General features: G+C 43.1%; 1 protein-coding gene across 1 annotated transcript in view; it reads right to left on the minus strand.

Annotated features, from left to right (window-relative positions):
• Nucleotides 1-1,550: 1,550 nt before the first annotated feature.
• Nucleotides 1,551-26,985, minus strand: part of CNTN4 (contactin 4) — a 910,670-nt gene continuing 885,235 nt past the window's right edge. Inside the window, exons 16-24 of the mRNA XM_038772663.1 lie at nucleotides 23,841-23,999; nucleotides 22,877-23,026; nucleotides 15,466-15,536; nucleotides 14,013-14,247; nucleotides 13,264-13,379; nucleotides 12,458-12,644; nucleotides 11,887-11,999; nucleotides 7,246-7,414; nucleotides 1,551-3,304 (exon numbers count right to left, since the gene is read on the minus strand). Coding sequence (XP_038628591.1) covers nucleotides 3,204-3,304; nucleotides 7,246-7,414; nucleotides 11,887-11,999; nucleotides 12,458-12,644; nucleotides 13,264-13,379; nucleotides 14,013-14,247; nucleotides 15,466-15,536; nucleotides 22,877-23,026; nucleotides 23,841-23,999 — 1,301 coding nt within the window. The 3' untranslated portion in view covers nucleotides 1,551-3,203. The remainder of the gene's footprint in view (nucleotides 3,305-7,245; nucleotides 7,415-11,886; nucleotides 12,000-12,457; nucleotides 12,645-13,263; nucleotides 13,380-14,012; nucleotides 14,248-15,465; nucleotides 15,537-22,876; nucleotides 23,027-23,840; nucleotides 24,000-26,985) is intronic.

Raw genomic sequence — 26,985 nt, forward strand, 5'->3', positions numbered from 1 at the left:
TGAATTAAGCCATTGGTTTCTCAAGCCAGGAGTCCAAGCCTCCTATTTCATCCACTCCTCTGAATGAAAGGGATCCAAGCTCTTTTCCTCTCTCCCCTCTAGAACTCAGCTCTGCCCTAGGAGGGTGGAGCTTTTCACCCTATTGGTCCATCCCCAGAGTATTCCAAACACCCTGGAGGGGAGAGAGGACCATACCAATCTGATGGCCACCTGCGGCTAAATGAACAATCAATCAATCAATCGTATTATTGAGCTCTTACTGTTGGCAGAGCGCTGTACTAAGTGTTTGGGAGAGTACGACACAGCAATATAAAAAAAATCTCAATTTACGATTGTAGGCCCGGTGGAAATCCTATCCTACCTGAGATTCCACACAATCTGGTTTCTATTGGAGTGTGTCATCAGTTCAGCTTATATTTATAAATGCGTGTGTGTAAATATGTGTATATATACACATATAAAATGAACGTGTATTCATATTTATGTTTAAGATATGAATGACCTATCTGAAAAATTATGAATTTGAGACCCCTCTTTGGTGTTCCAACTAATGGAAAGCAGTATAAAAATAGAGATCTCTACACCCTTGTTCTATGGGCTGCCTTCTGGCCTCCGTATTAATGACCGCTTCCCCCTCTAGACTCTAAGCTCCTTACAGGCAGGGAATGTGTCTGCTAATTCTGCTGTATTGTAATGATAACAATAATAATGCTAGCATTTATTAAGCACTTACTATGTGCAAAGCACTGTTCTAAGCGCTGGGAAGGTTACACGATGATCAGGTTGTCCCACGGCGGGCTTACAGTCTTAATCCCCATTTTACAGATGAGGTAACTGAGGCGCAGAGAAGTTAAGTGACTTGCCCAAAGTCACACAGCTGACAAGTGGGGGAGCTGGGATTTGAACCTATGACCTCTGATTCCAAAGCCCAAGCTCTTTCCACGGAGCCACTCTGCTTCTCCAAGCGCTTACTACAGTGCTCTGCACATAGTAAATGTTCAATATACCATTGACTGATTGATTGATTGATCGATCCTGTAGGATCCATTCACGCTCCATTCAGCAAGGCCATTTTGCAGTTTGTGAAGACCACTGCAGCAACCACTGCTCTGCGTTGTCATCCAACAACCCTATTGAAGAGACTGACTGCCTGATGGCCCCTTTGGATGGGTAATTCTGCGGGGAGAAATCAGGCTTTCTTGACACGGTTTAGCACCATGAACGTGAATTGTGCCAGCCTGGATCTTTGCATTTGGCTTTCGGGAGACTGCCATGCAAGGTAGTGTGTCTCCAGGACAAGTGACTCGTGGAAAATGACTTTTGATTATGCAAAGGAGAGACTAGGTGCCTGTTCCCTATGTTACCCCGCTCTGTCTCCCTGCATACAATGAGACATTTCCCAGGATGTCAGGCACCCAGGACCCAAATTTGAAACCTGAGGTTCAGTCAGTTACTGAAATCCCTAATTTGAGATATTCAGGCAGACAGCAAAAAATACTCCCAAAAGACAATTATCTTTACAAATGACAGAATATTTATTAACAATACCTTTAAAAAAAGATTACATCTGCTAGGTCACTGATAAATATCATTTACACTAGGGGACAGAAACTACATTTTTTTGTATCGTTTTGTTGTTTTATGGATTTTTTTGTAGGTTTTTTTATTTTTTTAATTTTTTTTTTTACATAGAAGTAACCATATCAAACCAAGAAAGGAACACAGTTTGAAATACTGACAATATTTTCTCTGGTTAACACCCTTGACTTTTACACAAGTGGAATCCTGATTATGACTTATTGAATAAATATATTAGAAGATTTAAACGTTTACTTATATTTTAAGCAAAAATGACAAGTCACAGGCATATTCAAGCTCTCATGAGAGAAAGAGAAAACTGCAGCAGCGCATTTAAACTTTAAAATTTAGTTGCCTTTTTTCCCCATCCATCAGTGTCAGCTTACAAAATTCTCCCTTAATAACAAACAGCCTTTTCTTGAGACTATGATTTGTTCATATTGTCACTTGATACTTCCATCTTGATTTTTACAACTTGAAAAGCTTGAAATGTAACTAAGACTGCCTATCACAAAACTATAGAATCATTAAGGTAACATACAATCATATTAAGAATCTTCTGCATTAAGAAAACAAAATTAGTTGCCTGAATGTGAGAAATTTCATCGAGTTCCATTAATGACCTTGGTTCAAAAGAAGGAACTGGGTTATTTTTTGATATAGATACACATATTATAAGAAAATGTCTAAAGAAATTATGGAATCATTAACATGGTGTTGCATTTTAAATTTACATTCAAAATGAATATATTTCAAGATAGTAAATTTATCATTTTTGAAATTGAAAACTTTAAAGACTTGGTTTACTATAGCAACTTTAGGTCTCTGTTACTACAGGATATGCAGTTCGATTTGAATGTCTAAGGTAATGTTTCTATGAAGCCATTACTAATTTAGAATAGTAAAAAGAAAATCTTATTGTGCAATTGAGAAGTCTGGATATATGTATTGCACATAATATTCACTTCATCAGCAGGTTTACGTTTTAGAAATCCCCACTATTCCTAAAAAATGATGCCTTTTGTCTTGACTCATTTGATGCATCCTGGATAAAATTCTACCTGTCAAAAGCACTTGATTTAATGCATTAACCATCATAATTGTTATTTAAATTCAGCAGCCTTGAGTTACAAACCAAGTCTTAAGCTGTTCTGCCAGTGTATCTCCATAAAACTGTGCAATCAATTCGCAATTGATTTACTGAGAAGGGTTTTGAACTCTCAGTCCTAAAGGAAACATTTTCAAATAATATTTTTATGATAGTGTTACCCATAGCATTTTACAGCAGAGGAAAAATTAATATCTACATCATATGTTAACTTTAAAAAATTCTATAAAACACTAAATATATAATAAAAATATGCATATAAGGACATATGTAAACTGCTTTGGTAACATCATTTCACAGATGTTTTCAGTGCATTGCAGAGTTTCCAAAGAAACTTCAAACAAAGCTATATCTGCTTTGAGAAGTACTGTATAATGCCATTCCTAAAGAAGCATAAAACATTTTTCCAGTAATAAGATGTACTTGAACAACAATTTTACTTAGTACTGGGTGTCTCCAAAACAACTAGCTAAATGTTGCTTATAATATAAACAGCGAGTCCCTTATGTAATTTTTGTCATAAACTGGATCTAGCTGTGAGGGAGATCATTATTGTACTGATGGCTGACAAAGTACAGGCATTAGAAGTTGAAGCCCCAGATCCTCTCGCATAGGCATCTGAAAAGAGAGGAGAATAAATTCACTCAGAAACAGGCAGAGTTCAGGTGACAAACATCCAGGCTAGCATTTGGAAGAAGGCCCAGAGATCTTTTGACTCTTTGGATCTTTTGATGGGACTGCCAGGATCAGCCCTGAGAAACAGCCCTGAGATCAGTTTCTCTTGGGGACCACACGATAAAGAGGCCCACTTTTGAAAATCGCGGCAGCCCAGTCTGATGAACTCTAAGGAAGGAGTTTGCACGGCCTCCCTCCACTGTATTATCATTTTCCTTATCTTTGTCCTATCTGTTGAACAAGAGTCAGGGTCTTCCAGTGCCGTCTAATGGAAAGAGTAGAGGGCTGGAGTCAGGAGATCAGGATTCTGGTCTGGGCTCTACCAATGACCTGCTGTGTGACCACAGCCAGGACGCTTGAGCTCTCTGGGTCTCTATTTCCTCGTGGGTAAAGCAGAGTTAACAAGGCCCACTCCACCCGATCTCAAAGGGATGTTCCGAGGATAAAGGAGAAAATTGATGAGGAAGTGCTTTTGGAAAATAAAAGCACGAGATACATTCAAAGCGGTAATGCTATCAAGCCTGATTCTGCCTTCTGAACAGTGAGAGGGACGGCTGCCTTGGGTCCGTTTGCGGTGGGATGTGGGAGCGTCGGAGAGAATACTTCTCCCTCCCCGTGCCAGCACAAGAACACTGTGCAGTGTGGCTTGGGGCAGGACGATGTGCTGGCACTCCTGGCCAACTGCATGGCTGTCCCTGCTCCGCTCCCCCTGCCACATGTCCTCAATGGGCCTCAAAGGGACATTGTCGAGAGTGGCGGAGCGGGCAGCCGTGCAAGCGGCTCACTTGCCGCTGCTCGGGGACTGATTCTCCATTTGAAGCAGAAGTACTCGGGTTTCTAATGGAGAATAAGAAAGAGGGCCGAGGGAGGATGCTTTCCCCTCTACTGATGCCAAGGCTATGTGGTCGCACCTTCGGGAACTCCGAAGAGGACGGCAGAGCTCGGTACTACTATTATTATTATTATTATTATTATTACCGCTCCTAGGCTAGCTCCACTAGCTCTTTCACATTATCAGGCAACATTGTGAATACACTGTGAATGCTGTGCATTAATACAGCTTCCCACAGTGCAGAACTGACACAACCAGGGGGGAGCTTGGAGCCCGGGAGGCAGTATGTAGTTAGGTGACCTGACCCTCCCCTGCAGGTGGAAGGATGCTCCTGTGCGTTCCTTGGGTCTGGCAATCCCCAAAGAGTGTGTGACGCAGCTGGTGCTGCTACAGTGGTTCTGAGATAAGGATGGCCAACTCATGTAAGCACCTCTGGGCAGGGTGTGGTTGAGCCTATCTCTATCTCTCTCCTGCCTCTTGTCGATGACTGTGGCGGAAGGGAGCCAGAAAGAAACGTTACTTCATAGCCTTTCAGCGGTACTTAATTTGGGCCAGTCTTTCCAGGGTTCAGCCCTGATACTTCTGGGCTCGTCAGCTGGTAGCCCCAGCACCTCTGGGCTTGGCAGCACATAGCCCCGGCACCTCTGGGCTTGGCAGAGTACAGCCCGGGCACCTCTGGGCTCGGCAGCTCCTAGCCCCGGCACCTCAGGGCTTGGCAAAGCATAGCCCGGGCACCTCTGGGCTCGGCAGTGCATAGCCCGGGCACCTCTGGACTTGGCAACTCATAGCCTCAGCACCCCTGGGTATGGCAGCTCATAGTCCCGGCAGCTCTGGGCTTGGCAATTCATAGCCCTGGCACCTCTGGGCTTGGCAGCTCATGGCTCCAGCACTTCTTAGTTTGGCCGTTCACAGTACCAACACTGCCAAGTTTGGCAGTGTACGTTATGTGTCTGGAGAGATGTCCTGCTGCTCACACTTGCTCTGGCACTTCCTTCCTTACAAATGAAGCACTGTCTGTTGGTAAGATAACGACTCTTGGGCTTCTGAAAGAAGCCAAACCTCGGGTAAAAGAGAGTGTCTTTCTACAGAGGACAGCATGGAAGACTGAGGTTTCTTCTGGGTTACTTTATCACTTCGTTCACATGAGTTCATATCTGAACTGATGGGGTCCCTTAATGGCAGATTAATTTGGATTTCAGTACACTTCTACAAGGTATGGGGCCAACCCCAAGTAGTGACTTGCAATTGAAACTCAGTCTAGGAATTTGGAAAATAGGTCCTATAAGAAAATCTCAAAGAAGCTGAGATTATCTGGACTGTGGAAGAAGAGGGTAGAGAGATGACTTGAGAGATTCCAGTGTTCAAAAATACTAAACCATAGAGGATAGTGACCCTAGGTTCATTATGGCCACCGAGGACCAAACAAGAGGAAATGAGCTTGATATGCAGCAGGAGAAATTTATGTTAGATGGAAAGAAGAACACCTTGACCATGAGGGTTGTTGGGTACTGGAACTAGTTTCCTATCTATTGGGATGGGCTAGAGGAAAAGAAGCGCCCTGGTAGAATTGTTGCTGGAGGTGACCCCTTCTCCATAGCAAGCACAAGAGAAGCTTGTAGACTAAAGAAAGGTAACCTCCTCTATGAAATCTCATGGAGGGAATCTTTTAGGAAGATGCCAACCTGACCTTGCCAAGGGAATCTGTAGGATAATCTTTCTTGGAAAATTTTAGGAATAGGCCAATTGTCCATTATTTTCCTAGGATGATTTAGGCAAAATCCTGCATGGAGGCAGGGAGGCCAACCAAATGACCATAAAGATCTCCTCCAAGCCAATGATTCAGTGGGATTCATTCCTATCCCCTTCCTGTTCCCCGCTGCTGCGACAACCTCCCCCTCAACGTTTGGCCTATGACCTCACTAGCTTTGGCCTTATTCTCTCCTCTCCAAAGAGAGAGTGATTCTTCCACCAGGTTACCATGTACTGGTTGTACTGGCTTATTGGTTAAATTGAGTGCACTCCTTTTCCCTCTGATCTCCCAGGAGAGTGGGGATGCAGGGACGAGGAAATGGGCTCAAAAAATATCTCGAGTTAATTGTGGATTTCTCTTCCTACAGCTATACTGACACTTTCCAACAATCCATCTCAGGGGTGTGTCTACGTTACAGCAACATTTTGCTTCAAATGGATTTACATTGAATTTAAAACAACTGATCTTTAGAGTACTGTGGACAGGCAAACGGACATCTGCAAAGACAGGCTTTGCCACAGCAATCCGGATTACACACCCATTTGGTTATTTTTCCATATGAAAAGTCCATAGCTAAAGGACACATACTGTGGGCACAATCAGACAATTCAGCACGCTGCCCAAATATCTGAATCACTTTAGAAGTTAGACCAAGCCACAGTGAGTAGACCTAGTATCTTGTACATAGACTTTTGATACAGTGACCGTGTAGACTGGTTCCAAAAAATCTCTTGGACCAAAATCTATTTATCAGCTTGTAAATTTTTCACCTCTGTTCCTTGCACAGACCAATATCAAAATGATGATGTACCTGAGAGCATTGAACTCAGTAGCATGAAGAAATACAGTACAGCGGGCTGCATGCTCAAATTTTATCACCATTTGAACATGCTAGGCCAAATTTCCTTCAGGGCCCAACCTGATGTTCACATGTGTGGCTAGAAAATATGAAGTAAATATACTCAAAGTGCTTTTCAGCCCAAAAGGCCCCAGAACTGTTTATTTTTAGGTGGGATTGAGGAGGTTGGCGGGGTGGGTTAAGGTTCCTTGACAACACTGGTCCCCCAAATGAGAGATGGGTTGCTAAAATCAGCTGTGGTGGAAGGAGGTGGGCAGCTCTTTGAGATCCTCCTTCCTCCAGTTCTCTTTGCCTCGCCTAGCTACTGTTTGCTCTCTTGTGACTCTGTAGTTTTCAACTCTCCCATTAACAGGCATGATTCTTTTGTGTTCCTACAGGAAAAAAAGAGGCCTGCTCTCACAGATACACAGCATGGCTAGTAAAAAACACGTCCTCATTCTTACTTGATATCTTTGGAATTCGGATTTGTTCGCTGCTACTGCCATCGCCTCCATCACTAAATGGCTTTATTTCTATTATGTAGTCTTCATCAAAAGGCAGAGAGAGTTCCACGGATGTTTTGTTCGTTTCTATTACGGATGAACTGCTTTGCCTGTTCCATCTGTATAAGACCTGTGGCATATGAATGACAAGCGGTCAACTGTTGAATCAGGGTTCCCCAACCACTCGAAATCTAACAACTTAGTTAATCCCTCTGAAGCAAGGTCACTGTCAAGATCAACTGCTTGATCTCAGCCAGTCACGTATAAGTGCTCAATAAATATCACTGGTTTCAATATGAAGTTCTGGGGGTACTTGCCACATCTGCAATGAAAGCTTGCCATTGGAACTTTTGGTTAAAGGTGAAAAGAACTCAAAACGATTCTGCCTTTTTCTGGAAACCAATCTGCAGAACCCCTGCTGAGCCAGTGTGGAGGGCCCAGCTGTCAGCATGGACTTTTCCTCTCGGGAGGAGTTTTGGATGTCAACCATCATCTGGGAGAAAGTCTCCACATTCTCTACCCGGGCAGACTCTAGCCAGGCTCGCATCATGTACAGGAGCAGCGTGGGCCGGTGGGAAGAGCATGGGCTTGGGAATCAGGGGGCCTGGGTTCTAATCCTGACACTGCCAGTTGCCTGCTGCGTGACCTTGGGCAAGTCACTTCACTACTCGGTGCCTCAGTTTCCTCCTGTGTAAAATGGGGATTCAATACCTGTTTTCCCTCCCCCTTTAGACTGTGAGCCCCATGTGGGATAGGGACTGCATCCAATCTAGTTATCTGTATATACCCAGGCACCTAGAGCCGTGGTTTACACTTAGTAAGAGCTTAACAAATAACATAATAATAATAATGATAATAATTTATGCGTGCGTGTGTCCACGTTTCTATGACTATATACACCTCAGCTTTGCTATCCATATTATCAAAGAGGTATCTAGGTATTGCTGAATCCTGAGCAGGGCTGTGTTTCTTGGCATTCGCCTCCCCATTCCCTCCCACCCTACTCCTTCTAGATTTATTTTAAAGCCTCCATACGTGGACCATGTCACTTGGGACACAATGTGTAGCACTGTTGCCATGCTCTTCTCCAAATCTGATCCTGTTCCACATTTTCTTAGCTTGGCTTGAAATCAGATCCAGGTACAAAGAGTATCACCCTTCAATTGGAGTCAAAACCGGACTGATATAAACCTCCCCGGATCCATGAATTTCCCTGAAACTGCTTTACATTCTGTTTTTCCTGGCATTCCACTACCTTAATTTATACCTCTCAACACAAGGTGCCGGATATCATTTCCTTAAGTTGGCATGATTCATAGGCATCCTTCTTCCATTTTAGGTACCCCAGACATCAAATTCAGTGTCACCTGAGTCCTTACTAATGATCAAGCTAAAATAAATCCTGAGGCTTATTTAGAGGTGTCAAAACTTCTTATTACAGTGCTTCAGAAAAATAGACTTGGGTATGTGATTCAGTGTCACATCCAGCTTCACAGAATAAATTGCTTCTTTGATTTACTTCCCGTCCTTTTCAGAGATTGGGAAATCCAACTAATTTAAAGTATAAATCCTATCAAAAAAAGAAACATTTCTGGGAAAAAGTCAGGGCTCACACATTGCATATTAGCACACTATACTGAATGACTGCAACGGAGTCAGAAGGAAGGCAAAGACATAACAATTTAATTCCTTACTTAGAAGCTCAGCCTATTCAGGAAACACGAAGTGGAGAACTGAGTCAATTATCCACATAATTTGGGCTGAAGAACACACCACAAATCCTATTTTTGAGGAAAAAGTGGCCTTTGACTAAAATAACCAGATTGCTGACCTACAATATTTAATTCACTGGGTAACTGGTTCAACAGTCCATCCACTTCTCCTGGGGTAGACACAGGCTATTATTTCATGCTGGCTGCTATTACTATCATTATTACAAATAATAATTATAGTACTTATTAAGCACTTATTATGTGCCAAGCACTGTACTAAGTGCTGGGTAGCTACCAAATAATCAGGTCGGACACAGTCCCTGGCCCACATGGGGCTCACAGTCTAAGTAGGAGGAAGTACAATTTAATTCTCATTTTACAGATGAGGAAACTGAGGCACTTGCCCAAGGTCACACAGCAGGAAAATGGCAGAGTTGGGATTAGAACCCAAGTCCTCTGACTCCTAGGCCCGTGATCTTTCTCCTAGGCCCGTGCTCCTTCCCATGGTCAGTGGTTTCAGTGGTCAGTTCTTTCACCCTACCACAGTCTAGTTCCCATCTGAGGAAAATATAGTGAGCGATCCCTTCTTTGGCCCAGAAGGTTGAGGACAAAGAACAGAGGCTGTACATATTCTTTATTCTTCTATCATGTCTGAACAAGGAACTGGCAATTTTTCCAGCTAAATTTTTTTTTTAGAAAGTCCCACGTGAGCCGCAATTTCATGTGGGATGAGCCGAAGATGCGGTGCCTAAATCACAACCACTAGGTTACGGCTTTGAGGATGCGACAATCCGGTAAGGAGGCGTGCACCGCTAGCACCATCGTCAAGCCCGTCACAGCAACCCTGACGTCACCATGTTGGCTTAGAGTAACTACGTCTTTTCCACTGCCCCATCCCTGTCCCCCTCCCACTCTGCTTTCACCCCAGGGGCCTTGGGAAGTACGGTCCAGTGGACAGAGCATGGGGCTGGGAGTCGGAAGGTCATGGGTTCTAATCCCAGCTCCACCGCTGGTCTGCTCTGTGACCAGAAGCAGCGTGGCTCAGTGGAAAGAGCCCGGGTTTGGGAGTCAGAGGTCGTGGGTTCTGATCCCGGCTCTGCCACCTGTCTGCTGTGTGACCTTGGGCAAGTCACTTCACTTCTCTGTGCCTCAGTTCCCTCATCTGTAAAATGGGGATTAAGACTGTGAGCCCCATGTGGGACAACCTGACTACCTTGTATCTATCTACCCCAGCACTTAGAACGGTGCTTGGCACATAGTAAGCACTTAACAACTACCACCATTATTATTATTATTCTCTGGGCCTCAGTTACCTCATCTGTAAAATGGGGAACGAGACAATGAGCCCCATGTGGGACAGGGACTGTGTCCAACCTGCTTTGCTTGTACCCAACCCATCATTTCATACAGTGCCTGGCACATAGTAAGCACCTAATAAATACCACAATTATTATTATTTTAGTTCAGAATTCAGGCAGGCTGGCAATAAGGTGGAGTGGAGGAGGACAGTACCATCTGTACCCTGGGCCGCCACTGTCAATCATGCTTTTTCCAAGGATAATCAGGAGACACACACAAGGCAGCTATCTCGTAAACTTGCTGGCTTCAATCAATCAATCAACCATATTTATTGAATGCTGTGTGTGCAGGGCACTGTACTGAGCACTTGGGAGAGTACAGCATAACAATATAACAGACACATTCTTTACTCACAACGAGCTTACAGTCTAGAAAGGGAGACTGGTCCTGTCTTGGCTCCCCAAGTCCAATGGTCACCATCAAGATAAACCAAGATGAATTTGCAGCAATCAAAAATACCTAGGTATTCTCTTCTATAGAAGAATTAGTATCCATTGGTTTATAGAAGTGAATTGGTTTATGGGACTTTACTGCAAGACCAAGGCTTTGGCCTATAGATCGTAAGCCCCTCATGGGCAGGGATCGTGTCTACCAACTCGGTTGTGTTGTCCTTTCCCAAGTGCTTAGTACAGTGCTCTGCACACAGTGAGCACTCAGTAAATATGACTGATTGCCCTTTTATTCTAACTTTCACCTATCTCCAATATATATTCGCTCTCACTTCTCAAGTTTATCACCCCTGAACATAGTGTTCAAAAATAATTGGGCATGCAAAATTTCCACTGGCCCCACTTTCTCCCCTTTAATAATAATATTTATGGTATTTGTTAAGTGCTTACTAGGTGCCAAGCACTGTACTAAGCGCTGGGGTAGATACAAGCTAATCAGGTAGTCCCATGTGGGGCTCACAGTCTTAATCCCCATTTTACAGATGAGGTAGCTGAGGCACAGAGAAGTTAGGGGGCAAGCCCAAGGTCACGCAGCAGAGAAGTGGTGGAGCGGGGATTAGCACTCACGACCTCTGACTTCCAAGCCCGTGCTCTTTCCACTAAGCCATTCATTCGTATTTATTGAGTGCTTACTGTGTGCAGAACACTGTACTAAGTGCTTGGGAAGTACAAGTCGGCAACATGTATTTATTGAAATATATGTTTCTCCTATTCCTATGCCATGCTCCTATTCCTTTACCAGTCACATTTCTGTTTATGATTATCCAGAAAGATAGGAAGGGAGAATATAAGCATCTGTCTGCAGCCAACCCACTTTCTTTTATTAAATTTCAATTAAACCTGATTTTCATTGGTTCTCTAGTCTGCCCTGGGGTCTAGGGCCCGTTTCCATGATTGGTTTGCTCCTCTAGCTTTTTGCCATAGGAAATGAAGCTTCTGAATGTTCATGGGCATTCAGAAGCCTTGTTTAAATACAGGTAATAGGAGGTTTTCAGAATGAGGGCTTTGTTCTCCATCTATGTCAGAGGTTAGCTACAGCCCAAATTAATAGCAGTTCCAGTTAGCTTTGTTCAGTTACCCACTTTGTATCCTTTTACTTCTGATTCATTGTCGAGTGCTTTGACTTGATCCCAATTCAGTATAATCTTGGAGTCAGATGAGTTCCATATGATGTTTCCAGGGGGTTGACTCGGTGCTAAAAATGAAGATATACCAAGTCTTAGATTATGAGGTTGCACTGGCTTCTGATGAATGACTTCCTTAACCAGAATCCTGGAGCTGGGGCAATTTAATGGGCTGTTGCACTAATAAGTGTCTTCAAGGTCACAGAAAATCTGACACAATAGAGAACTACAAATGGAAAGAGATACGGCTGGATGTTCAAAATCTCTTTCTAGAAAAAGTAGCCTTGCCAAATGAGAGGAGGACATTTCACGGGCTCACAAAGCCAAGAATTTTGCACAGAACTCCATACACACCAGTAGTCTCATGCAAAAGAGAAAGCAACAAAACAATAATAATTTTAAAAAATCTGCAGACTTCTGATGGTCTAAATAGAAAATTGCCTTAAATGGTGTACCAAACTCTGGGCAATGTGGAATTAGATGAACAGTGCAGTATTGATTTTAGCTTTGCACAAAGGTAAGGACTTACGTGGCTTCTTGGTAGTTACGTTGACAGTTACGCTGGAGGGGCCGGTCCCTGCAGTATTGTAGGCTTTGACGGACAAATGGTAAAGGGCACTGCCTTTCAAATTGGTGATTTTTGTAGAGGTTTTGTTTCCGATTGTTCTAATTTTTCTGGCATTCTCCTCCTTATCATCATGTCTCCAGTATTTAACCTAGGGGAACAAGAAGACAGGACCTTGGAATTTGCACCCATTTTAGACAACACATCGGACTGAAAATGTAGTTTTTATCTGCGCAGGATCTCATGGAGATAGGCCAAGAGACCTCATTCTCTAAGTGGAAATTTCCTAAACTCAACATTTTGGCTGCATTGTGGAAGCTGGAGTTATTCTTCCCCTAAGATTTATCCCCAGTAAAAATAGCCAACACTTTGTCTGTATCTCCAAAGGTGATTGTTTTTGATTACTGTAAATATATTCAAAGATGGAAAATCTGGCACAATGAAAGGATCACGATGTCTAGCTTTATTCCACTCTTCTCAGCTTTATTTTGGCTCGTGGGCAAAATAGAAAGCCTTGGCTATTTATGACGGATAAAATAAACTCTCTTGCTTGTATTTTGTTTTTATAAAGCATTTCCAGGGGACATCACTGAAAAAAAAATATTCTCTCAATGGAACATCTCACAGCTTTGGTTTACGATCAGTGAGAAGTAGGGACTCTAAACGATGCACATTCAAGTGGTAGTCTGTGACCTTTCATTATATTTCTTCTTCTCACTCAAAAGTATTGATTTTTGATGCAGCCTCAAGGCATATCTGTGTTTTCGTACCTCATAACCCTGAATCCGTTCTTTGATCAGTGTGTCCAGTGGAGAGGCCCAGAAAACCTCGATGTCAGTGGCAGAAAGACTTCTTGCAAATACGCTGGGCGGTGCTCTGGAAGGTTCTGGGGAGTACATGAAAGAGGTCTTATTGAAAGGGAATAGGCTGTCATCTTGTTTTTTGTAATCTAGGAGACACCCAACATGGCTCAAGTCATGGAAGACACCTGATCACCCCACAGAAATCTGGGGTGTCCAAACGTAAGGCTGGGTGGCACATGCATCTTGTGGCCTTTCAGAGTTAAGAAAGACTCAATAATGTGACAAGCATAATGGTGATGATAAGCACCTATGGTTCCCACGGAACCTAGCCCCAAGCTCTTTCAGTACTTTCTTTTTCTAAACTGCGACAAATAATAAACCAAAAAGGGGCTTAATAAATTGAAAATGGGCTGTCACGTACTAGGGATTACCCTCCCAAAGGGAAAAGTCCAATCGGTGGACTTGATAATGAACGCTAAATCTCAATGGAATTCCTTTGATATCATTGGTTAGATTCACATTTCATCATGATTCATGTGATTTGAATGAACATCAGAGGAATTCATCATAGCGCATCCTTTATCATAAAATGCAACAAATATTTGCTATCCAAGGCTGTGGAGATGAAAAATAGGCCCTTACCAAAATAGGGATCATGGCTCATGCATCAGATTTTAAGACCCTGTCCGGGAAGCCACCCAAACAGCATACCATACCTTCTTCCGCGGAATACACCACTGTAACGGGACTGAAAGAACCTTCTCCTTTATTGTTGTAGACTCCCACTTTCACCTCATAGGGAGAAAATGGGGGCAAGGTCTCATTTCGAAACACATATCTGGAGGCATCGGAAGATGCCACCACCGTCTGCATCCAGCTCACTTTACCGAAAGGCCGAAATGCCACCACGTAACCAAAACCTCCTCCGTTCTGCAATTCTTCGGGGACGGTCTGCAAGGCAACGGATGACACTCAGGAGCAGCCTCAGTTCTTTCCAATGTTACATGTAGATTTTTTCCTTCCCCTTATACCTTTCATTGACTTTTTCCCCCTTGAATGCTTAATGTTAATGGGCACAGGAAATAGTTGCTCTAGTGAGTGGAGCAGGGGTGCAATTCCTCAAGAGGTGCCTCTCTTTTCGAGTGCTCTATGGATCCCTGCATTTTATGCTAAACCCTACTCTACTTTGCTGTGTGCACTTCATCTTCCCTTGGTCCAAATGGCGTATCGGTCATCTGGCAAGTCGAAGCAGCAACATAAATCCAAAACAAAACTGGATTCTCAGGGGATGACACGATCCAGGAGCTTGATAAATTCCCAGGACAATGGAGCCTCAGATTGTTTGTTCTGATGGGTGGCACAAATGGCACTTTAGAAAAATGGGCCCCCATTCGGAGTAAGAAGATGAGTTCATCAGGACCCAGGGTCCTAATTATCACCACCACATCTACCACTCGTCTTGACCCAGGCTGTCAGGCCGAGGGGGTTCAAGAACCGCACGGATCAAGGGGAGAAATAGTCCTCTTAGCTCTAGAGGCTTCTCGGTCAGAGTTGAGTTACACGGCTAGCAGATAAGCGGAGAATGATATTTGTGGTTGCTCTTTGTGCTGCGGCTGCTGGATAGAGGACTTGAGTGTCTGGGGCCGTTGTCTGGAATCTTTCAAGAACAGTGAAAATCCTTTATAGTACAAAAAAAAATCAATTTTTAATATATTGGTGACAGACCTTCCTCCAGGTTGCTTAAAAATGGTTCATAAATGATGGCTCAGGCAGCATTAAATTTCACAATAGCAAATTGCCAGGAAATTGCACTGGTGCACCAAATCTATAGCTAGCATACACTTTAATTCAATCCATCAAACAACAGTGTAAGAAGGAAAGAAAAAAAGGTTTTTCTCTTAACCTGCCTCTTTTAATATTTTTCTCTTGAATTTTCTTTTCTTTGGTGATTGTTTTTCCTATGATGAATTGAATTAAAAGTTCCATGAGCAATTGATTTGGCAGGCCCCATCTCATCTTACTGACCATTTGTTCTTTGGTAAGGAAATTAAGTGTCCTAAGTGGATTTTCCCCATTCAACCAAGAAAAGGATGAAACCTTTCCTTTATGCTTTATAGTCTGAAAAAATCCAGATTAGTTTATTTTCCCCTTGAACTAGGCTTCATTTACCTCCCAGGTAATGACCAACTCAGATTTGCTGCCTCCACCTCCGCTGACGTTGGCTGGGGTGATTTCAGGGACTGTGTGGAAGACAAAAAATAGTTAGGTAACAATGAAAACATAAAGTCCTCTATGAAGGTAGCCTGGCCTAGTTGACTGTCTTGGAACACATACTGGAATCTTCTTGATCTTTGGCTATTAAGATGAGTGACAACTTCATCCAAGGGGCTACACTGAGGGAACTGAATGTACTGAGTAAATTGTTCTAAGCCACTAGACTGTAAGCTCGTTATGAGACTGTGAGCCCGCTGTTGGGTAGGGACCGTCTCTATATGTTGCCAACTTGTACTTCCCAAGTGCTTAGTACAGTGCTCTGCACACAGTAAGCGCTCAATAAATACGATTGAATGAATGAATCAATTCATTTAAGAAAAGCAATCAGCAATATGGACATAATATTTTTCATTTATCTGTGAAACAGATCTCCCCCAGTGCCCACACCACCCTCTGGTACTAGGGGAGCAGAAATGCACTAAATGGAACCCCTTGGACTGCGAGACTTATGTGGGACAAGGACTGTGCCCAACCTGATTATCTTGTATCTACCCTAGGGTTTAGTACAGGGCTTGGTGCACAGCAAGTGCTTAACAAATACCACAAAAAACAAAGCAACCAAACCCAATTGCCCTGAAAGTATTAATGCACTGCCCACAGTGACAAACTACTGTCATGAAGGGACATAAACCCCAAGGAGAATATAGACCATTATTTATGAAAATGACTCTTTTCAAGACTTCAAGTATTGTCCATGTATTGCTGGCAACTCCAGATTTCAGCCCAGATAATGCTAGCGAAAAAAACCCAAACCCTTTAGGCACATTTTCTTGAACCCAGACCATGGTGAGACTTCCCTTATATGAATTTAATCTATTTCCTGGTTTGTCAGGTGAGATCACATATTTGATCCCTAGACCCATAATTAGGGGACTCAGGTCCCACATCTCTGCAGGAACAGAGGACCGGTGAAGGTGGATTGTAGCTAGGGTCCGGGATTCTGCACACTGAAATCTGGCCGCACTAAGTACATAGCTGCTGCTGTGGAAAGACCTAAGCCTGGATACGCATATGTTGCGTAAAGCTTTGGGTTCCCTGATCAACTTTCCAAATTTCTGAAAGCTGAGCATGTACACTTATAGAGTCAGACTTCATCTCCCTGAGAGCAGTCAGCAAATACAGGAAGTGTCATCTTTTGCAACGAACTCTAGCTATAGTTCTCCAAATACGATTGAATAAATATTTTCAGATAGTTATTAAGTGTTGGTAGAAAATATCCATTGATCCTATCACTAGGCTTTCCTCTATTTTAGTGATACAAATATATAGCGGTGCATAGGACCATAGTAATTACTATGCTGTAACAAACTGTTGACTTAACGCCTGATGTATGGGATCATATTCTGTGGTTAGAAAATGGCAGAAAATTGTTGCATTGACAAAAGATGAAGCTGGATTTTAACTGACTCCTTTTGAAGGAGTCCATGCTCATGAATGCATAGGACATGGTTAAGAAATATAATTTTAGTCCATGAAACTTTTGTTATTTTCATGCATGTTTTTGGAGTTGGGAGGAGGCACTTGAGAGGCCTTTAGTAAGGGGAGTGGTTAGTTTGATACAGGCATCATCAATGAAAACTTAGAAAGTTTTTTTTTTTGACGGGGACTGTATTTTAGTTCTTTAATATCCTGATCAAGACAAAGAACAGATGAAAAGCAAAATATACTTCTATAAGTTGTTTTATCTTGGGGATATATTTTACTCTCTTCTTTACAGTTCATGGGGGAGTGAAAGACTTCAAACAAAACCCTAAACCACAAAGGGAAACAGATTTTTATGTTCCCTGCATTTTTCTTCTGGGCTATTTATTTAGTTAGAAGATGACATTCATTGTCCTTCTAGCTCCCGATACTGCATATCAAGCCCCACAGGCTCCTTCTTTGCTCATTATCCAAAATGAGGAACATTTTAATATTATTATAGCCTTAAATGTATTTTTCACTTTCCCATTCACTGACTTTCATTACAATTTTCATTAAAACCCATGTGGTTGCTGAGAAAAGGGGAGTTAACAAGGTACATTTCTCCGAGGTCTAACAGCTTTTCCCCCTAGTATCAACCAATGGCATTTATTGAGTGCTTATGTGCAGAGCACTGTACTAAGTGGCTGGGAGAGTACAATACAACAGAGTTGGTAGACATTCTCTGCCTACAATGAGCTTACAGCCTAGAGGGAAAATGTACAGTCTACAGTCCAGTGAAGGAGAATGTTCACTTTAAGGCCAAATAAGACCATTCACTTTAAGACCATTTATTCCTTCAATCGTATTATTGAGTGCTTACTGGTGTGTGGAGCACTCTAGTAAGCACTTGGGAAAGTACAACCCAGCAATAAACAGTGACATTCCCTGCCCACAACGAGCATGAGCATTTGGGATTTTTTTAGACGAAAAAGTGCTTCACATCTATGAGAAGTGACTATAACAATCTTCTCCCTACAGCTGGAGAAATGCTGACACAGAAAGGGAGCGACTCATCCCAGGCTGAAAAAGCAGATAATAATAATATTAATGATAATTATGATATTTGTTAAGTGCTTACTATGTGCCAAGCACAGTACTAAGCTCTGGGGTGGATACAAGCAAATCCAATTGAAGCGGTCCCTGTCCCACGTGGGGCTCACAGTCTCAGTTTCCATTTTACAGATGAGGAAACTGAGGCACAGCAAAGTGAAGTGGCTCACCCAAGGTCACAGAGCAGACAAGTGGCGGGGTAGGGATTAGAACCCATGACCTTTTGTTTTTAAATCCAGTGCTTTCTTTACTTCCATTAAGAAGTACGCTGATGACACCCAGATCTACATCTCTGCCCCTGCTCTCTCCCCCTCCCTCCGGGCTCGCATCTCCTCCTGCCTTCAGGACATCTCCATCTGGATGTCCGCCCGCCACCTAAAGCTCAACATGTCGAAGACTGAGCTCCTTGTCTTCCCTCCCAAACCTTGTCCTCTCCCTGACTTTCCCATCTCTGTTGACGGCACTACCATCCTTCCCGTCTCACAAGCCCGCAACCTTGGTGTCATCCTCGACTCCGCTCTCTCATTCACCCCTCACATCCAAGCCGTCACCAAAACCTGCCGGTCTCAGCTCCGCAACATTGCCAAGATCCGCCCTTTCCTCTCCATCCAAACTGCTACCCTGCTCATTCAAGCTCTCATCTTATCCCGTCTGGACTACTGCACCAGTCTTCTCTCTGATCTCCCATCCTCGTGTCTCTCTCCACTTCAATCCATACTTCATGCTGCTGCCCGGATTATCTTTGTCCAGAAATGCTCTGGGCATATTACTCCCCTCCTCAAAAATCTCCAGTGGCTACCAATCAATCTGCGCATCAGGCAGAAACTCCTCACCCTGGGCTTCAAGGCTGTCCATCACCTCGCCCCCTCCTACCTCACCTCCCTTCTCTCCTTCTACTGCCCAGCCTGCACCCTCCACTCCTCCACCGCTAATCTCCTCACTGTACCTCGTTCTCGCCTGTCCCGCCGTCGAACCCCGGCCCACGTCATCCCCCGGGCCTGGAATGCCCTCCCTCTGCCCCTCCGCCAAGCTAGCTCTCTTCCTCCCTTCAAGGCCCTGCTGAGAGCTCACCTCCTCCAGGAGGCCTTCCCAGACTGAGCCCCTTCCCTCCTCTCCCCCTCGTCCCCCTCTCCATCCCCCCATCTTACCTCCTTCCCTTCCCCACAGCACCTGTATATATGTATATATGGTTGTACATATTTATTACTCTATTTATTTATTTATTTATTTATTTATTTTACTTGTACATTTCTATCCTATTTATTTTATTTTGTTGGTATGTTTGGTTCTGTTCTCTGTCTCCCCCTTTTAGACTGTGAGCCCACTGTTGGGTAGGGACTGTCTCTATGTGTTGCCAATTTGTACTTCCCAAGTGCTTAGTACAGTGCTCTGCACATAGTAAGCGCTCAATAAATACGATTGATTGATTGATTGATTGAAGTACAGTGGAGAAGCAGCACGGCTCAGAGGAAAGAGCCCGGGCTTGAGAGTCACAGGTCATGGGTTCTAATCCCGCTCCGCCACTTGTCAGCTGTGTGACTTTGGGCAAGTCACTTCACTTCTCTGGGCCTCAGTTCCCTCATCCGGAAAATGGGGATTAAGACTGTAAGCCCCACGTGGGACAACATGATTACCTTGTATTCCCCCAGTGCCTCGAACAGTGCTTGGCACATAGAAAGCGCTTAACAAATGCCATCATTAATTAATTAGATACCCCGATGAATTAACGGGTTTGCAGAGCAGCGGAGCCCCAGGTTTAGGAAGAGCACTATGTTAGGAAATATTTGGACAGTGTTAACAGCCATTGGAAAACGTTTAGTACATATTTTCTATTCTTTTCTTTTAGACTGTGAGCCCACTGTTGGGTAGGGACTGTCTCTATATGTTGCCCACTTGTACTTCCCAAGCGCTTAGTACAGTGCTCTGCACACAGTAAGCGCTCAATAAATACAATTGATTCATTGATTAAGAACGTCACAATCACATTAGTGTGTGGTGAAACAGGAGAAAAAGAGACTACTTTTGGAAGCTTCATTGATGTCTCTCAGACCACCAGGTTGCTATTTAGTGCTCTGAGTTGCCCTTTCCCATTCATTTCCACCCTGTAATTATCTAGGAAATGGCAACCTTTTCTTGGATTACTGCAAGGTGGTTCCTTAGCCTTCAGCTTCCTCCTGCCCTGGTCTATCTTCCAAGCATGAATCATTTTCCTCAGGCATCTCTTTACTTACCTGTTTGTGCACTCTGCTACAGCCAGTCAAAATGGCTCACATCTCATATACACTTTATTCTTCTGCCCCCAAGCTCAAGCTATTTCCTTTACCTGGACCATTCATCCACTTCCAGTCAAACCATATCCTTCCCTTTCTTCAAAACTCTGCTGAGGATCCACCTCCTCCAAGAGGGCTTCCTGTATTAACTCCACCTGACTGAGCAGTCCATTGACTGCAGTACTCTGTGTCCGCAAATTATGCATATGTTCGCCTGCTGCTTGCACTTGGGATTTTTTTTAATGTTTTGTCACTTTCGTTTATGTTTTTTACATGTATCATATAGTTGGGTAAATCCTGTATCCCCTATTGAATGATAAGATCCTTGAATATTTCTTGTTTTTCAATCAATCAAGGGTATTTACTGAAAACTTACTGTGTGCAGAGCACTGTACTATGAGCACTGTACAATAGAGTTGGTAGATACGTTCTCTGCCCACATTGAGCTTACAGTTTAGAGATGAGCTTATAGTCTAGAGACTTTGTAAGTCTCCACCGTATCCAGTAGAATGCACAGTGGGTGTTCAGGGAATTCTACTGAATGAATTAATGGATGAATGAGTTATCTGATAAAAAGACTTTTAGAATGATAGTTTAGAAGTAGGTTTAGATAATGTCTAACATTCCTGGGAAATAATTTATCCACTCAATCTTGTATCATTAGTTTTTCCAAGGAATGGTCATTGTATGATGCTGGAGACATTTAGGAGATGACCTCAATTTCAAATTAGTTTTTCATATGGTCAAGACCACATCAGAAGCAAGTGAAGACAGACAGGAATTCTGAGAGCAGTGAGAGTAACAAGGTGTCTGTGTTGCTAGCTGTTTAGGGAAGGTGGGGAGGGGCTTTCCTGACTGTCTCTGACCCCATCGTTCATGCTGTTCCCCCAGCCTGGGACTCCCCTTCCCAAATCTGACAGACCACAGCCCTCCCCACGTTCAAAGCTCTCCTTGAATCCGACTTCTGCCAACAAACCTTCCCAATTAATTTCCTAGCACCTTATTCATTCTTTCAATCGTATTTATTGAGCGCTTACTATGTGCAGAGCACTGTACTAAGCACTTGGGAAGAACAAGTTGGCCCATATAAACCCATCAGCCAACTCTAGAATTTTCCTTGTGGGGAGGGATCGTATCTACCAACTCCACTGGCTCTCCCAACCGCTCAGTAGAGTGCTCTGCACAAATGTTCTCAATAAATACTATTGATTGGTTTATTGAATTTATATATACCTATCCTCAGCACTTATGCATATACCTATAGTCAATTATACATTCAATCGTTATTGCTCCTGTTAATATTTTTATGTTTCTCTTCCCCACTTGGAGTGTAAGCTCCTTGTGGGCAGGGGACATGTCCCTTCTTTATTCTGCATTTATCAAGTGCCTAGTAAAGTGCACTGTGCCAAGAGGGCACTCAATAAATACTACTAATATGACTGCTATTACTACTACTACTACTACTACGCAGTCCGTCACATATTTATTGAGTGCTTACTGTGTGCAGAGCACTATACTAAGTGTTTGGGAGAGTACAATATAACAATATAACAGACACATTCCTTGCCCACGCTACTACTACTTCTATTACTGTATAGGAATAATTTAGGGTTCAGCCATCTGGCCAAGCTGTTCTTGGAAAGGAGTTTCTGTAACTTAACCCATTTCCAGGAGTGTGGCCCTAAAACGGATGCGGCTTCTGAGAACACGGAGACTTTCTGTCTTCATATCAGAAAAAAGATTAAAAAGCATTTTACTAGACCTGCAAAAGAATCGTTCAAGGATTAAGTAAAATTATAAGGATCAATTAGACTTGTGCATGTTTTCAGTAACTACAAGGTTGCATCAGTAGAAGGTTAAAGGTGCAGAAAATCAAATCTGATGAGAAAATGCAAAATCTCCCTGATTCTAGACCACTTGCCAAAGCTGGAATGCAAGTACCCAAATCTTTCCAAGTTACTTATCTGTCCTCTGCACATGGTTTCCCTCTGCTATTTCATAGCAGATATCCTTGGCAGTTCACCTTCATGGCATTTGAAACTTTGTAAAAAAAAAGCCCCTCAAATCCTGACCCCTGGCATTTCATATATACCCTCACCTGCCCAAAGACCTGAACGGAGATTATTGGATCAGCTCCAGTGAACCTGTCCCCTTTCCCCTGGTTCATTCCCTCTTTAGGCCAGGCAGTGTCCTGGAAACTGTGAATATGCAGATGAAGTTCTCCCTGCCATTCATCCAGGTACTATCTTATTGAACAGGCTGGTCCTAGGGGATTGCAGTTGGAAAGCAAGGTTCCGCTCTTAACAGTTCACGTATTCCGGTGACATTAGTGCATGGATGGATATAACATTAGCTCTTTAGAGGTCTGGCCGGGTGGCCACACAGCCTGAATTCTGTGCATCATCATCTCTTATGACAAAGTGGGAGCAAATGCCTCGTAAAGCTTAAGGATGCACAGAATTATATTCTTGGGAAACAGCCAGCCAGTAGACTACCCACATTCCTAAGACGGCGATACTTACGAGCTTCTTCTGTTCGTCTTTTCTCTGAGGGGGGGCTTGGTTCCCCAATGCCAATGAGGTTGGCCGCTACTGCACGGAATTCATATTCAACCCACGGGTTCAACCCTACCACGGTAGCTGTGAATGTCCTGCCGTCAATGATCTCCGGAACTGAAAGACACCATAGGTCGGTCAGTTACGGCTCAGTTTTTCACAATGTTCTCTGCCAACCAGAAACCCATCATTTCTAAAAATACGGTCTGACCACAAAGTTCAGGAGAGAAAGCGTGAATTAAGCGATTCTGTCAGAATTCTTGGGAGTGAGTTCTTCATCTTTATCTTTAGGGAAGCAGCGTGGCTTAGTGGAAAGAGCGCAGGCTTGGGTGTGAGAGGTCATGGGTTCTAATCCGGACTCTGCCACTTGTCAGCTGTGTGACTCTGGGCAAGTCACTTAACTTCTCTGTGCCTCAGTTACCTCATCTGTAAAATGGGGATTAAGATTGTGAGCCTCATGTGGGACAACCTAATTACTTTGAATCTACCCCAGTGCTTAGAACTGTGCTTGGCACATAGTAAGCACTTAACAAATACTTTTCAGCACTTAGAACAGTGCTTCGCACAGAGTAAGTGCTTAACAAATACCATCATCATCATCATTTAAACAACCACCCTGTGCTTGAGTTGGCTTGGTCTGTACCTTCATCCAACGTCTGGTTCAGAGGCTCTGTTGATATCAATGCTGCAAATTGGGCCCAATTCCAGTTCCAATTGGGCCCACTCAGGAGCACTAGCATAGTATACCCGGTGAGTAATATAAGCGCTCAACAATCATTCCTTTCAAAGACTGGCTTCTTAATAGAACAAATACCACAATAACTGAGGAGCCAGCCAGGTCCTCATCTAGATTAGAAGGTATTACTTTGAATATCTGTGCCCCCCTCAAACTCCAGCAAAATGTTATGGACAGTTCCACTTGTACACTTACCTGTATTCACTGCTTGCCATCCCACAGAAAATGGAGTCCTCGCTTGAATTACGTACATAGTGATAGGGCTGTGATTATCAGCTCCTGGCCTCCAGGACAACTGAGCTGTACTGTCAGTGATCTCATCTATTGTCACAGCCTCAGGTGGACCTGGTGGACCTTGGATAAAGGAAATACCAGAACAATGAAACCAGCCATGGTGAGAACAGGTAGAACTGGAATACTTGAAATCACTACGGTAGATTTTTCCCACAAGTAGTTCTTTTTGTACCAAAATACAGTAGTAATTCTCTGTTGCTTCCTGATACTTCTAGAGTCTCTGGAAAATATTTTGTGAGAAATGAGGGTGAAATTACTAGCCAACATGGGGCTTTTGATAACTGAGGAGGTAATGCACATCATCTAGACTGTAAGCTCCTTGTCAACAGGGAACAGGCCTACCGACTCTGTGGAACTGTACTCTCCCAGGTGCTTAGTACAGTACTCTGCATACAGTAAATACCATTGATTGATGGATTGGCTACTCATTCATTCATTCATTTATGCATTCAATCGTATTTATTGAGTGCTTACTGTGTGCCAAGCACTGTACTAAGAGCTTGAGAAGCAGTCTGGCCTAATGGAAACCGCACAAGACTGGGAGTCAGGAGACCTGGGTTTTAATCCTGGCTTTGCCATTTTCCTGCTCTGTGTGACCTTGGGCAAGTCACTTCTCTGTGCCTCAGTTTCCTCATCTGTAAAATGGGGATTCAATACTTACGCTACCTTCTGATGATAGTAATTGTAGTATTCATTAAGTACTTACTATGTGCCAAGTGATGGGGGAGATACAAGATAACCAGGCCAGACCCAATCCATGTCCTCCATAGGCTCACAGTCTAAGTAGAAGGCAGAACAGGTACTGAATCCTCATTTTACAGATGAGGAAACTGACACCCAAAAATCCCCTGTTCTGGGCAGGGAATACATCTGCTCAAGCACTCAGTACAGTGTTCTCTGCACATAGTAAGCAATCAATAAATATATTTTTTATGGTATTTGTTAAGTGCCAGGCACTAAGTGCTGGGGTAGATACAAGGTAATCAGGTTGGACCCAGTCCCTGTCCCCACGTGGGGCTCACAGTATTAAGCCCCATTTTACAGATGAAGTAACTGAGGCACAGAGAAGTGAAGTGACTTGCCCAAGGTCACACAGCGGACAAATGGCAGAACCGGACTAGAACCCAGGACCTTCTGACTTCTGGGCCCATGTTCTATCTACTAGGCCACTCTGCTCCCCTCCCATAGACTATGAGCCCCATGTGCTACAGGGACGGGGCCTGAAGTGATTGTCTCTAACCCAGCCCTTAGCACAGTGCTTGGCACAGAGTAAGCACTTATCAAATACTACGATTAGTATTATCATCTCATATCACAGAATTGGGCAATCTGTCAAGTGAACACTAGCAAGTGAAGTGGAAAACTGAAGAAGCAATGACTCAGATAATTCAAAATACAAAAACACTTATTCATCTAGGTATTCCAGGTGAGAACGTTTTTTTATGTTTAGAATTATTCAAATAATTATCTCAATTCTTCACTTCACTTAGCTAGTTAGGTCTTAGCAATAGTCACTAGACATATTAGGAAACGGTCTGTTGGAGACCATGTCTTCTCAAGTAACAGTTTTCAAAAATCACCATGTTGTTTGGCCCAAACTATTTTCTGACCCTTGATTTGACTCCTAAAGAAAAAGAACAAGCAAAGCTCTATGAATCCATGTATATAGCTGGACTTCAGGTTCAAAGATGATGCTTCTGAGGTTCACCAGGCTGATCCATTTTCTGTCTCCCAACTATTCACTGATATGTCACATTTTTTGAGGTTCGTATTCATTGGGTCTTTGAAGTGTTTCTTCTGTCCACCCAGTTTACAGTTTCCCCATTTCAACTCAGCACAGAGAAACTGTTTGGGTACCCTGCTGTTTTCATCCATTCTCCTCCCATATCCCACTCAGCAAAGATATGATGTGATGAGAATTTCAGTGCTGCTGGCCTACCTAAGTTCCAGGACTTCACTGTCTGTGATTCTGTGATTAATTCTATTTGTTCTGATGACTTGACACCTGTCTACATGTTTTGTTTTGTTGTCTGTCTCCCCCTTCAAGACTGTGAGCCTGTTGTTGAGTAGGGACTGTTTCTATATGTTGCCAACTTGTACTTCCCAAGTGCTTAGTACTGTGCTCTGCACACAGTAAGCGCTCAATAAATACGATTGAATGAATGAATGAATGAATTCTGTCACCATTTAATATTAAATATATCACTAGGTGGGGTTGCTGTATCTACTCTAGAAGTTGAAAGTGGCATCTGCATTAGGTACAGGGCTCTTGGCCAAAAAGATGGCTGTTCCATTTCCCCATTTACCTCAGGTTTGTATGAATCTTCACGCTATTTTAATGTGACAAAATATCTTTGAGTCTGCCAAGGCATACGTTAGACATCTTGATACTGTTTTCCCTTTGTCGTATCTTTGCCTCATTGTACAGTGTGGTATTCACTGATGTTGGTCCTTACTTATGTGTGTGGATTTACCTGATAATGGACTGGTGCATAGCTTCAGAATCCCACTATTTGGATTCATTTGTGAACTCCATAAGGACAGAGAATGTATATCTTATGTCTGTTGTACTGCCCCAAGCTCTTAGTACAGTGCTTCACACTTGGAAAATGCTCTCTCTCTCTCTCTCTCTCTCTCTCTATATATATATATATATATATATATTCTATTTATCTCTTCTGAGGGCATTGACACGTGTCTACTTGTTTTATTTTGTTGTCTGTCTCCTCCTTCTAGACTGTGAGCCCATTGTTGGGTAGGAACTATCTCTATATGTTGCCGAATTGTACTTTCCAAGCACTTCCTACAGTGCTCTGCACACAGTAAGTGCTTAATAAATACAATTGAATGAATGAATGAATGAATATGTATATACATAACTCACTGACTGACTCATTGATTCTACCTAATGCAAGTCCAATGCATGATTGATCAGATCATCGATTGATCACATTTTAGGGATGAAAATTTGGAGAGCTATGAGATGCTCTGCATATTCTCACTGTGCCATACTTATGAAAAGAAGAGCATTACACAACTTTTGTAC

This window comes from Tachyglossus aculeatus, chromosome X1 (assembly GCF_015852505.1).
Source record: "Tachyglossus aculeatus isolate mTacAcu1 chromosome X1, mTacAcu1.pri, whole genome shotgun sequence".
Taxonomy (NCBI): Eukaryota; Metazoa; Chordata; class Mammalia; order Monotremata; family Tachyglossidae; genus Tachyglossus; species Tachyglossus aculeatus.